This window comes from Lynx rufus, unplaced genomic scaffold, assembly GCF_022079265.1.
Source record: "Lynx rufus isolate CCGP_SWC_20201006 ecotype Redwood Valley unplaced genomic scaffold, mLynRuf1.p SCAF_7, whole genome shotgun sequence".
Classification (NCBI taxonomy): Eukaryota; Metazoa; Chordata; class Mammalia; order Carnivora; family Felidae; genus Lynx; species Lynx rufus.
This window is the reverse complement of record NW_025814889.1, coordinates 82,385,761-82,398,873: the sequence shown is the minus strand read 5'-3', so window position 1 is coordinate 82,398,873 and position 13,113 is coordinate 82,385,761. Positions and strand designations below refer to the sequence as shown.

At 39.7% G+C, this 13,113-nt stretch overlaps 1 protein-coding gene across 2 annotated transcripts in view; it reads left to right on the top strand.

Annotated features, from left to right (window-relative positions):
• Positions 1–13,113, top strand: part of SARNP (SAP domain containing ribonucleoprotein) — a 56,637-nt gene that overhangs the window by 1,915 nt on the left and 41,609 nt on the right. For both annotated transcript variants that reach the window (XR_006959940.1, XM_047067316.1), the window contains exons 2-4: positions 9,451–9,550; positions 11,218–11,264; positions 11,477–11,544. Coding sequence is in view for 1 of the 2 variants with exons in the window: in XM_047067316.1 (XP_046923272.1) it covers positions 9,451–9,550; positions 11,218–11,264; positions 11,477–11,544 (215 nt within the window). In the remaining variant the exon portion in view is untranslated. The remainder of the gene's footprint in view (positions 1–9,450; positions 9,551–11,217; positions 11,265–11,476; positions 11,545–13,113) is intronic.

Genomic DNA, 13,113 nt, shown 5'->3' with positions numbered 1-13,113 from the left:
TTTAATCACATTTGCTTGTCTTTGCTTTTTCTCTAGAGCACTTCTTAACCTTTTGGAGGTCACAGATACCTTTGAAACTCTGATGAAAGGTATGGACCCTTTCCCCAGAAAAAGGCATGTACACATACTTTGCATGCGATTTGAGGGGCTTCATAAAACTACCTTGTAGCCCTGAGGAGTCCGTGGACCTCTGGTTAAGAACCTATGCCTTTAATTCTGACTTCCGGGACACTTAATGTTTGGTTCCACTGTCGATCTTGATGGAGTGATCCTGATTTTTGGGTTGACTTAGAGTTTTATCTCTTTTTTAAAAACTCCTCCCAGCTTTATAAAAAGAATTTGGGGCTTTAGTATGGAGTCCCAGAAGAAAGAAACAAGCTTTGAAGTAAGAGGGGAAAGTATTAATTGGATTGATATGTAAGTCCACATCAACAGCAAATTTCTGAAGATTTTGTAGAAATGCAGTCATTCTAACACAGAAAGAGACTGAATGTGGATGAAAATGCCTTGAATTGTAATAGTACCAAATTTATAGTCCATGCTGAAAACAGGGACTACTGCAGAGAGAACCACAAGGGTGTATAGTATAGTGTTAGATAATATTGAATAAAGCGCATGTGTGTTGGTGGTTGAAGATAGTTTGGAAAGCAGGTGAACTTTGTGACCATAAAGGTGGAATGGAGTGATGTTGAAAAGGGCCTTTTGACTTGTGTAAGGTGTTTGTTTTTTGTCATGCAGGTGGAAGGTGAGGAGCCTTTGAAAATTTGAAAGGAAGAGCTGATATGATCAGTTGTTGTTCTTTTGGCAGTATGGAGGATGGGGTCTGGAGACAGAGAGATTTTTACCAGTTAGATTTTCATTATAGTAGTCACTCTGCTGCTTAAAACCTTTTAATTATAGGGACGTCTGGGTGGCTTAGTTGGTTAAGAATCTGACTCTTGGGGCGCCTGGGTGGCTCAGTTGGTTGAGCATCTGACTTTGGCTCAGGTCATGATCTCATAGCTCCTGAGTTCAAGCCCCGTGTCGGGCTCTGTGCTAACAGCTCAGAGCCTGGAGCCTCCTTCAGATTCTGTGTCTCCTTCTCTCTCTGCCCCTCCCAGGCTCATGCTCTGTTTCTCTTGCTCTTTCAAAAATAAATAAACGTTTAAAAAAAAAAATTAAAAAAAAAAAAAAGAATCTGACTCTTGATTTCAGCTCAGGTCATTATCTCACAGTTCCTGAGATGGAGTCCTGTGTTGGGCCCTGCACTGATAGCATGGAGCCTGCTTGGGATTCTCTCTCTTCCTCTGTCTCTTCCCCTTCCCTGCTCATGCGCATCCTCTCTCTCTCTCTCTCTCTCTCTCTCAAAATAAATGAACTTAAAAAAAGAAAACAACTTTTAATTATATTCTTATAAATCCAGCTTAGTTTCTTACACTCCCAACCACAGTGGCTTGATTTTATTTCATTCCTCAGAATGACTGTGTTAATTACTAATACTTAGCATTTACTATGTTGCAAGATCTGGTTGAAGCTACTTACATAGGTTAACTGATGTAATTCTCAAAATAACCCTGTAAGGTAAATGCCTCTATTATTCTCATTTCAAAATGAGAAAATTGGAAGCTCGGAGAGATTAACTGAGTAACTTGCCCCCTAGGTTGCAGAGCTAATAAGTGGTGGCTCAAATCCAAATAGCCTGTCCCCCAGATTTGTGGTGTTTTTTTTTTTTTTTTTTTTAATTTTTAATGTTTATTTTTGAGAGAGATAGAGAAGCAGAGCATGAGCTGGGGAGGGGCAGAGAGAGGGAGAGACACAGAATCCAAAGCTGGCTCCAGGCTCCGAGCTGTCAGCACAGAGCCTGACATGGGGCTGGAACTCATAAACTGTGAGATCATGACCTGAGCTGGAGCTGGACACTTAACTGACTGAGCCACCCAGGCTTCCCTCCAGATTTGTGTTCTTAATCACTGCGCTACAGCCTGTCTTACCTCGGAACCCAGAAGTGTTATACATGCTTTTGGCTGTAGTGCTCCTGCCACTCCCATCCCCCATACCTTTGTCTAATTAATTAATTAACTGCTAGTTCCCTTCCGATACCAGCCAAACATCATTTACCCAAGGAACCCTTAGGTAGGATAAGTTCTCCGTATCCACACACATGATTTGACTACTTTTTAAATGCTTTCATGGGACCCTGTACTTTTTTTTTTTTAAAGTAGACTCCATGCCTAATGTGGGGCTTGAACTCACGACCCTGAGATCAAGAGTACATGTTCCACCGACTGAGCCACCCAGGTGCCCTGTACGCTGTACTTTTTTATGTTAATTAAACATTATATTAATGATCATTGATTGCCTTGTTTCTGTTTTTGTTTTTTACCAGATTGTAAACTTCATGTGGGCAAGAACTCTTTTATCTTTTGTTTATGATTATTTCCTTGTATCTAAAATAATGCTTGATGGAATGGGTGTTCAATAACTGTCAAGTGAATAAACTTAGTAAAATCTGAAATAAGGTAGTGGCTATTAGAATGGGAGTAAATTTGAAAGAAATTTGGGATATAAAACTGTAAGTATGTATAGATCAGTTAGATGTGGGAGGAATGAAAGATGAATGCAAGGTTTGAGTAGTCTAGGTTGAGAGAAGAGGAAGAAGTCAGTTTTGTGGAACAGAGAAGATAAGTTCAGTTTTTGGCTTAAGTGTCTTTGAGATTTGCACTTGGAGATGTCTAATAGTTGCAAATGTGGGTCTCTAGTTCAAGAGCTGAGGGCTGATAGGAAAGGTTTGCAACTTACTCAAAATATTTATGGAGTGCCTACCATGTGTGCTACCATAGGTTTTGAACATACAGCAGTGAACCAAGCAGATGAAATTCTTGCTGTCATGGAGTTTATATTTTAGTGGGGGAAGTCTCAATAAATAAAATTTATAGTATGTCAAATAGTGATAAGGTCTGTACAGAAAAATAGTAAAGGGGTTAGGTAGTAGTACAGTGGGACTAAGGGTATTAAAATTTTAAACAGGGTGACTAGGGAAGGTCTTGGTGAGAAGGTGATGTCAAAGCAGAGACTCAGATGTGAAATTGGGAGTCTTACATGCAAAGTGTTATAAGAAGACCTTTTAGGTGATTAGAACTCTGGCTTACCCTTGAGATAAGAAACCAGTGGGGGATTTTTGAATAGAGAAATGACATGTTTTGACTTTTTTTTTTTCCTGATTTAAATTTTTAAAAGATCACTCTGGATACTTTGTTGAGAGTAAACTATAATGAGGTGCAAGGGCTGAGAGTTTTTACAGTAATTGGTATCAAAGACCTGAAAGGGTTAGATTCTGGATGCAGTAGATCCCTCCCCCCACCCCCCATTCATAGGAGATATGTTCCAAGACCCCCAATGGCTGCCTAAAATCTAGTGTATGGAAACCTATGTGTATTGTATTTTTTCCTATAAGTATATACTTATAATAAAGTTTAATTTTTACTTATTTGTTTTCTTTAACATTTACTCATCTTTGAGAGAGCGTAGTGGGGGTGGGACAGAGTGAGAGGGAGACACAGAATCCAAAGCGGGCTCCAGGCTCTGAGCTGTTAGCACAGGGCCCAACGCAGGGCTCAAACTCATGAACCCACAAACCATGAGATCATGACCTGAGCCGAGATTGGACGCCTAACCAACTGAGCCACCCAGGCACCCCATAAAGTTTAATTTTTAAATTAGGTACAGTAAGAGATTAACACAGTAAGTAATAGAATAACTATAACATACTGTAATAAAAGTTATGTCAACGTGGTCTCTCAAAATGTTGTACTATACTCAACCTTATGATAATGTGAGATGATAAAATGCCTTTGTGCTAAGATGAAGTGAGGTGAATGATGCAGGCATTAGGACATAGTACTAGGCTATTATTGACCTGATGAAGTGTCAGAATGAGGATCATGTACTTCCGGACTACAGTTGTCCCAGGGTAATTGAAATCACAGAAAGCAAAACTGTGGATGAGTGGGGGACTACTGTTATGTTATGTTATTTTATGTTTTTGTTTTATTTTTAAATGTTTACTTATTTATTTTGAAGGGGGGAGGGGCAGAGAGAGAGGGAGAGAGAGATGACCTGAGCTGTAATCAAGACAGACACTTGGGGCACCTGGGTGGCTCGGTTAAGTGTCTGACTTTGGCTCAGGTCATGATCTTGCCGTTCATGAGTTCGAGCCCCAAGTCGGGCTCTGTGCTTACAGCTCAGAGCCTGGAGCCTGCTTCTGATTCTGTGTTTCCCTCTCTCTCTGCCCCTCCCCTGCCTGCTTGTGTGCTCTCTCTCTCTCTCAAAAATAAAGAAAAACATTTAGAAAAAAGAGAAAAAAAAGATGGGCATTTAACCTGAGTGAACCACCCATGTGCCCTGGGGGACTACTGTATATTAAAGTGAAGCTGACAGGATTTGCCAATGATTGGGTTCTGAGATTGAAAAACCTTTTGAGGGGAGCCTGGGTGGCTCAGCCACCTGGATGGCTTAGTCAGTTGGGCGTCCAACTTCAACTCAGGTCATGATCTCACAGTTCATGAGTTCGAGCCCTGAGTCAGGCTCTGTGCTAACAGCTCAGAGCCTGGAGCTGCATTGGATTCTGTGTCTCCTTCTCTCTCTCTCTCCCCCCCCCCCCCACTTGTGCTCTCTCTCTCAAAAATAAATAAATATTAAAAATAAAGCTTTTGATATAAATGGAATGAGAAGAAGGCCAAAGCAGTCTTAGTGAATATCAATATTCACAGGGTTAGATGGAAGAAGAGCTAGCAAGGAAAGAGAGAAAGCAAGGAAAAGATAGAGGGGTGCCTGGGTGGCTCAGTAGGTTAAGTGTCCAACTCTTTTAATTTTTTTTTTTAATGTTTATTTATTTTTGAGAGAGACAGAGACAGAATGCGAGTGGGTTAGGGCCAGAGAGAGAGGGAGACACAGAATCCGAAGCAGGCTCCAGGCTCCGAGCTGTCAGCACAGAGCCTGATGCGAGGCTCGAACCCACGAGCTGTGAGATCATGACCTGAGCTGAAGTCAGACGCTCAACCAGCTGAGCCACCCAGGCACGCCTAAGCGTCCAATTCTTTTTTTTTTTTTTTTTTTCAAAATTTTTTTTTTTTCAACATTTATTTATTTTTGGGACAGAGAGAGACAGAGCATGAACGGGGGAGGGGCAGAGAGAGAGGGAGACACAGAATCGGAAACAGGCTCCAGGCTCTGAGCCATCAGCCCAGAGCCTGACACGGGGCTCGAACTCATGGACCGCGAGATCGTGACCTGGCTGAAGTCGGACGCTTAACCGACTGCGCCACCCAGGCGCCCCAAAGCGTCCAATTCTTAAATTTTGGCTCAGGTCATGATCTCAGGATTCATGAGTTCAAGCCCCACGTCAAGGGCTCCTCACTGATAGTGCAGAGCCTGCTTGGGATTCTTTTTCTCTCCATTGCTCTGTCCCTGCCCTGCTCGTGCGTGTACACGCTTGGCCCTTTCTCAAAGTAATAAACTTAAAAAAAAAAAATTTTTAAAAGGCGGGGAGATAGAGCTTGTATATGAGAGCAGTGCCAGCATCTTGGTAGTTAAGATAGAGCTTAAATCAAAGAGCCTGAGCTGGCATATTATCTCTACTATTTTTTAGCTGTGTGATTGTTAAGCAAATTGTTGAATTTTTTTAAGCTGCATTTTCTTAATTTCTTAGTTTATAAAGTGGGGTTGTACTACTAATCATATATATTTGTTGTGAGGATTAAGTGAGGAAATCACATTCAAAGTACTTCGTGCTGTTGGAGGTGGGGTCCTGGATGGTTCAGTCTGTTAAGCGTCTGTCTTTGGCTCAGGTCATGATCTCACGGTTGGTGGAATCCCAGCCCCGCATCAGGTTCTGTGCTGATGGCTTGGAATTCTGTGTCTCCCTCTCTCTGTGCCCCTCCCCCACTCATGCTCACACGCACCCTCTCTCTCTCTCTCTCTCTGTCTGTCAAAAATAAACATTAAAAAAATAAAAAACAAAGTACTTAGCACTTTATCTGGCATGGATTAATAAAATAAAGTTGAGGGGCCCCTGGGTGGCTCAGTTGATTAAGCATCTGACTTCATCCCCCATCATGATCTCAGGGTTTGTGGATTCGAGCCCCTCGTCAGGCTTTCTGCTGTCAGCACGGAGTCTGCTTCAGACCCTCTGTCCCCTCTCTGTCTGCCCCTCCTGTACTTGCACTCTCTCATTCAAAAATAAACATTAAAAAAATAAATTTCAGTTCCTGTCATATGAAATATTATAAATTATATAAGGCGTCTCTGCCTTCAAAGAATGTACAAACCAGATTGAGAGATAACAGATGAAAAAAGATTTGAATTAAAATTCAAGATTTGTAAACTAGAGGAAATCGGGAGAATGAATGATTAATGTCAAATGTCAAATGTCAAATGCTGTCCAGTTTGGGGAAGTAAAGAGAAGGGAGGAAAAGCTTTGTTAGAAAGTTGAACTTTTTTTTTTAATTTTAATTTTTTTTTTTAATGTTTATTCTTGAGAGAGAACACAGAGTGTGAGCAGGGGAGGGGCAGAGAGAGACGGAGACACGGAATCGGATGGAATCAGAAGCAGACTCCAGGCTCTCAGCTGTCAGCACAGAGCCCGATGTGGGGCTTGAACCCACGAATTGTGAGATCATGACCTGAGCCCAAGTCGGATGCTTAGCTGACTGAGCCACCCAGGCTAATTTTAATTTAATTTAATTTTTTTTTAACTAGGCTACATGCCCAATGTGGGTCTTGAACTCACAACCCTGAGATTAAGAGTCACATATTCTAGGGGCGCCTGGGCGGCTCAGTTAAGTGTCAGACTATGGCTCCGATCATGATCTCACAGTTTGCGGGTTGCGGGAGCCTGCTTCTGCTTCAGATTCTGTGTCTCCCTCTCTCTCTCTGCCCCTCCCCCACTCACGCTCTGTCTCTCAAAAAATGAGCAAATGTCAAAAAAAAAATTTTTTTTTAAAGGTCTCATATTCTACCAACTGAGCCAGCAAGTCAAACTTTGAATTGTCTGAATATTTACCAAAAGTGTTACTTAAACCAGGGGGAAAAGGAATGGAGGCTTCTGAGGAAGATAAGGGGTTAAAAGAAATAAAGAAGTTGTATTGCTTTGTAACTAACCAACCAGCACCTTCTAAACACATACACACAAATGACATATTTAAAATGTTAGATGTCTGAGTGTTGGGCTTACATAAGATTTTATTTTCTTCTATACTTTTTGGAATTTTCAAACCATTCTACAGTGAACAGTACTTTTGTAAGGAACTAATAAAACTTTTTAAACTGTAACTAAAATCAAAAGCCTTGTTCTCCAGGAAGCTGAAAGAAAATGAAGAAACAAAGTACCGATGTGGGAAAGACCCAGATTCTTAAGAAATGGACCTTAGAGATCACTTAAGTCTAGATTTTAGCTTAATACTATTCAGGGTATGGCCTACAGGCCAGTGCTGGTCCATGAACTGTTACTGGTTAGTGATGAGCTAAGTTTAAAAAAAAAAAGAAAGAAAAGAAACTTTTTCTAGCAGTTTGGCATCAGTGCTCCATCCAAATGTGTGATCCTTTTTCTAGTAATCAGTTTTTATTGTTTTTTATAAAAGTATCCATCTTGTTGGAATATTATAAAAAGCTGGCAGCCCTATCAGTCTGCCTAATAAAAAATACACTGATCTGTGAAATTCAGAAATCTGAGAAGCAGTGATTCTAATCTTGTCTAACCCTTCACCCAGTGTTTAACACTTATGAAGTGCTTATACTAGCTTGTCAAACACTATTGTAAATGGTTTACAAATATTTACTGACTTAATCTTCCTAACAACCCTATGGTATAGGTACTATTTATTGCATTATCCCCATTTCATAGGAGACTGAGGCACAAAGAGGTTAAGTTATTCATGCAAGGTTATACAGCTGTAAGTGGTAAAGCTAGAATTTGAATCCAAGTGACTTTAAAAGAGGCCATGTTATGCTGTGCAGCCATTCCACATTTTTAATGGGTGATTTACCTACCATGTTTCTCAATAGAGGGTGCTGTTGGTTTGTTGAGTAGGACAGTTCTCCACATAGTATCCTTGCCTGCCTGACCTGCTCAATGAATGCTCCACTTGCCCAATCGTCGTGGGGAGGAAAAAAGCTCTCCTCTCCATTTTCAAATGCTCCTTTGGTTGAAAGCCTTCTAGAGATGGCCAGCATATTCCCTTAATTGTAAAGTTTTTTCTTCTATAGGGATCTGCTTTCTGACTTCTTATTGGTCTTCTTTCAGTGCACATCTATTTGTGCAGTGATCTGCATATAGGATTTCTGGAGCTTTCCTTTTCCTGCTTGTTTTCCTTGGATCCGCATGTCATTATACTTCTTAAAATAAGAATCAAATAAATAATCACTTAATAATATAGATTCTGTTTTTCAGTTACCATAACCTGGAATTACTTTGGCAGCAAATCATACTGTTAACCCTCTTTGTACTTGTAATCATCTAAAATTATAAGGTCTGTATCCTTAGAGTTACTGTTGAGTCAGATCTTCCTTATCTGGTTTTTGAACAATTTAAGTTTTGAATATAAATGTAATTATAGGTATACCTATTCCTTCTAAATTGAATCTTCTTTTTGGCTCGTTCTCTCTGAAGAGATCTCCTCCCTGCCCTCCCCACCCCTTAGTTCTGTCAGTAATCCATTGATCCTTCCTCCTGTTGTCTGCACAGTTGATAAGCATACCTGTTACTTGTTTAGTCAAATTACTGATTTAAAACTCTTCTGGGGCGCCTGGGTGGCTCAGTTGGGTTAAGCGGCCGACTGGCTCAGGTCATGATTTCACGGTCCGTGAGTTCGAGCCTCGCATCGGGCTCTGTGCTGACAGCTCGGAGCCTGGAGCCTATTTCGGATTCTGTGTCTCCCTCTCTTTGACCCTCCCCCGTTCATGCTCTGTCTCTCTCTCTGTCTCAAAAATAAATAAACGTTAAAAAAAATTTAAAACTCTTCCACATAACCCTATGGCATGCCATTAGAAATTTTTTCCACTTTGACTAGATTCTTTGATTGTTGACATTAAAGTAGCTGACACATCTACCTAATTCTTCAGTGGTCAGGCCTGTATGCATGTGTAGAGTAGATTGCAGTAAAGGATCTGGGATAATAGTAAGAAGAATCTGCTTTTAGATAATTAGATTTTCTACTTAAAGATTCATTTTTTTATTCTTATTATTAAAGTAGGACACTTACTCTTCACCATCTGTTAGAAAAGTCCTTTTGTATATTGACTATTGTTACAGGGAAGTGGACCATCTTTGTGGATCTGGAGGCTTGGTGTAGTTAAGAGCAGTAGTTTTGGATTGAACTTTTCATTTTTTCTTTATTGTGAGAAGTAATTTTTTTTTTTTTTTAATCACCAGGTTCATTCTGTTAACTAAGGAAAAGCTTTACTCTTTTTTCTCAGCTTGCTGAACTAAAGCAGGAATGTCTTGCTCGTGGTTTGGAGACCAAGGGAATAAAACAAGATCTCATCAACAGGCTCCAGGCATATCTTGAAGAGCATGGTGAGTGCTTTGTAGAGGCAGAGTAATATGAGTGAGGGGGTTAATTTTTAGGCTCTGCCATATGAAGATTTCTTTTTTTCTTATAGGTTGTTGGTGATGTAAGCTCTTAATTTACTGTGTCAGGAAAACTCTTGATCATTTAAAACGGTGGTTATAATGTAAAGAAATACACCCCTCCCCCTTTTTTAAGACACTAAGTTTATTTCAGCAAATTATTTAAAAGGAAGTATGGGAAAACAAGTATTATTAGACTGAGAATGGGAAGATTTGAATTCTGAATCCTCTTATGACAAATTTATTCTGTCACTTTGAACAGTCACTATTTACATGATTAGGTGTCTGTTCTGATCTATGAAATGAGACAAATGTTTCCACCCTTGAAATTCATAAACCTAGGTAATCTCTGGTCCCTTCTAGCTCTGACATTCTGTAATTCCACCTTTTTAAAAACAAAACTCGCTTTATTTAAGGCATATTATTATCCCCGGTTGTACAAGTCCCTGCTGTAATTTTTATTTATTCCCTTTTATTCTCATTTCTTTTACCCCAGCTCCCTTAGGCATCTATTCTAATGTGCTTGATATGTAATTTTTGTCTTTGTCCTTGTAAACCATGTAGTGTTGTTTTGGAATACAATATTTTTATAGAATTGGCAATGAGGCCATAGCCTGCCTTCTTGCTTTTTTTTCTCTAAGTACTTTTTTTTTTTTTTTTTTTTTTCTTTTTAAGACTTATTCGTATGGCCTGCAGCTGTGTGGTCATCTAGTCTTTTAATTCAAATTCCTGCATAGTGTTCTACCATGTATGGAATCCACCACATTTTACTTTAATTCACCTCGTGATAGACACCTGTATTGCCTCCTGGACTACTTTCATGTTCCTTTGTGTTTCTCTGTGAGAGTTTATACCCAGGAATGGGATTGCTAATTAATATCTATTTATAAATGTATATTTGATGTGATTAAGCATTGACAAATTGTTTTCCAAAATTGCTCTGTAAATCTACATTCTCATCATCAGTGCATGAGGGTTCTTGTATCTCCTCCACACACCTGAACTTGGAACTATTTTATCAAGTGGCTTAATTTTTGCTAATCTGCTGGCTCAATATACTTTCCTTTAATTATTAAAACGTTTGGACATTTGCTGTGTTCATGGTTTTTTTTGGCTTTTTCCTTTGCTGTCTTTCTGTTGGTGTTCCCATAATTCACTTGTTAGTTTGCAGACATTTATTTGACATTCTGGTAACTATTCCCTTGTTGGTTTTAGGCACAAGTACCTTCTTTGTCATTTGTTTCTTTTTCCATGGTGTCCTTGCTTAGTTTTGGAAAATCTGCGATTTTTCATATATTACTTTTGCTTAAGGGCTTTTTCCAAAAATCCTTCCCCACCACTAAATCTTAAAGATATTCTCCCACATTACTTTTTACTAGTGTTGTCGTTTGACCTCACCACAATTTTTCAGTCCAGCTGGAGTTCAACTTTGTATTAATGTTAGAGAATACTGTTTTATTTTCTCCATGTGGAACAAATTTTAAGAGCATCATTTTTACCTTCTATTATTGAATTTATTTTGGGAAAGCAGAATGATTATAATTCTAGCCTAAGTACAGTGATCAAGATGGTTTTTTAGCAGGGCTTGACCTGAATATTTTAATATTCTTTAGCTGAAGAGGAGGCAAATGAAGAAGATGTACTGGGAGATGAAACAGAGGTGAGTTGGAGAGTAAGGTTAGTCAGTGTGGCTGCTACCTTGGCCACATTGCTTAACATCAATTATTATAGGGCTCAAATGCTAATGTGCTAGGGGAGCACAGAGGGGGAATGAAGGTTCTGAAAAATTGGTTCATTTTTGAGTTCTCATATTCTCTTATTGATGGGTATTTACTGTTGATTTATATTAACCATTGTCTCATTTGGTTTTAGGAAGAAGAACCAAAGCCCATAGAACTGCCTATCAAAGAGGAAGAACCCCCTGAGAAAACTGTTGATATGTAACTATCCCTTTTTATGATCTGAGTATAGGGCAGACAGTTCTGGGTTTTGGAGGGGTTTTAGTCTTCTTTTTCCTTTTTTAAAAAAAAAATTTTTTTTTAACATTTATTTATTTTTGAGACAGAGAGACAGAGCATGAACGGGGTGGGGGGGGGGGGTCAGAGAGAGACGGAGACACAGAATCTGAAACAGGCTCCAGGCTCTGATTTGTCAGCACAGAGCCCGACGCGGGGCTCAAACTCATGGACTGTGAGATCATGACCTGAGCCGAAGTTGGACACTCAACCGACTGAGCCATCCAGGCGCCCTAATGGAGGGGTTTTAGTCTTTTACTCTGCTTACCTTTTATACATTTCCATTGGATTTTTATTTCTTTCTTTTCTTTTTTTTTTTTTTTAAGGTTATTTATTTTGAGAGAGAGGGTAAGTGAGCGGGGGAGGAGTAGAGAGAGGGGGAGAGAGAATCCCAAGGAGGCTTTGCACTATTCAGTCTAATGAACCACGAGATCATGACCTGAGCTGAAATCAAGAGTCAGATACTTAGCTAACTGAGCCACCTAAGTGCCCTCTCATTGTCTTTTTCATTTCTCATTAGATCATTTTCAGAAGAGTCTAATTCATCTTAAGTACACGGTCCCAGTGAAGCAAAGTAGTTTGTCTCTGGGTTATGTAATAGATAATTAGGACCAGGAGACTTCAAGCCCAGACAGAGTTTAGTTCTAGCCTCTGGGGTAGCACCATAATAGGTGATTCTTTTTCCATATAGAGAGTCATATAGATTCTCTGTGTATAAGGAATTTTGTAAGGAGGGAGGGTACTGAGCAGAGATTATATCTCTGAGGTAACACTATATTTTCTCTTCCTTTTTTGATTTGCAGTGGAGGAAGGGAGGCCAAAGTACTAGAGTGGGAAGTAGATCTTCATTTATGTATCCCACAAGGTTGATAATAAAACAGACAGACAAACAAAAAGGTTGATCACAAACATCTTTCTGGGGGACTCTTTCTATGAATGTCTGGCCATTTTATACTCCACATTAGTAACAGTTGAATCCTTTTTAAAATTTTTGGGGGCGCCTGGGTGGCGCAGTCGGTTAAGCGTCCGACTTCAGCCAGGTCACGATCTCGCGGTCCGTGAGTTCGAGCCCCGCGTCAGGCTCCGGGCTGATGGCTCGGAGCCTGGAGCCTGTTTCCGATTCTGTGTCTCCCTCTCTCTCTGCCCCTCCCCCGTTCATGCTCTGTCTCTCTCTGTCCCAAAAATAAATAAACGTTGAAAAAAAAAAAAAATTTTTTTGTTCCTCGTAGCTATATTTATGCAGTTAATTATAAGAGATCATATATGTCTTAGTGAAAATCAAACAATACGTAGAGGAGTATATAAATAGAGAATTATGTACCTCTTGTTCCCACCCGCATCTGACTTCCCAGAGGTTTTCAGTATATTCTCTTAGAATGTTTTATATGGGGAGTTTGTGTATATACAGATACATACACACACCAGACATATTGTGGGTTCCTTGATTTTTTTTCAGATCTGGAGATCTTTTTGTATCATTACATGTAATGTTTT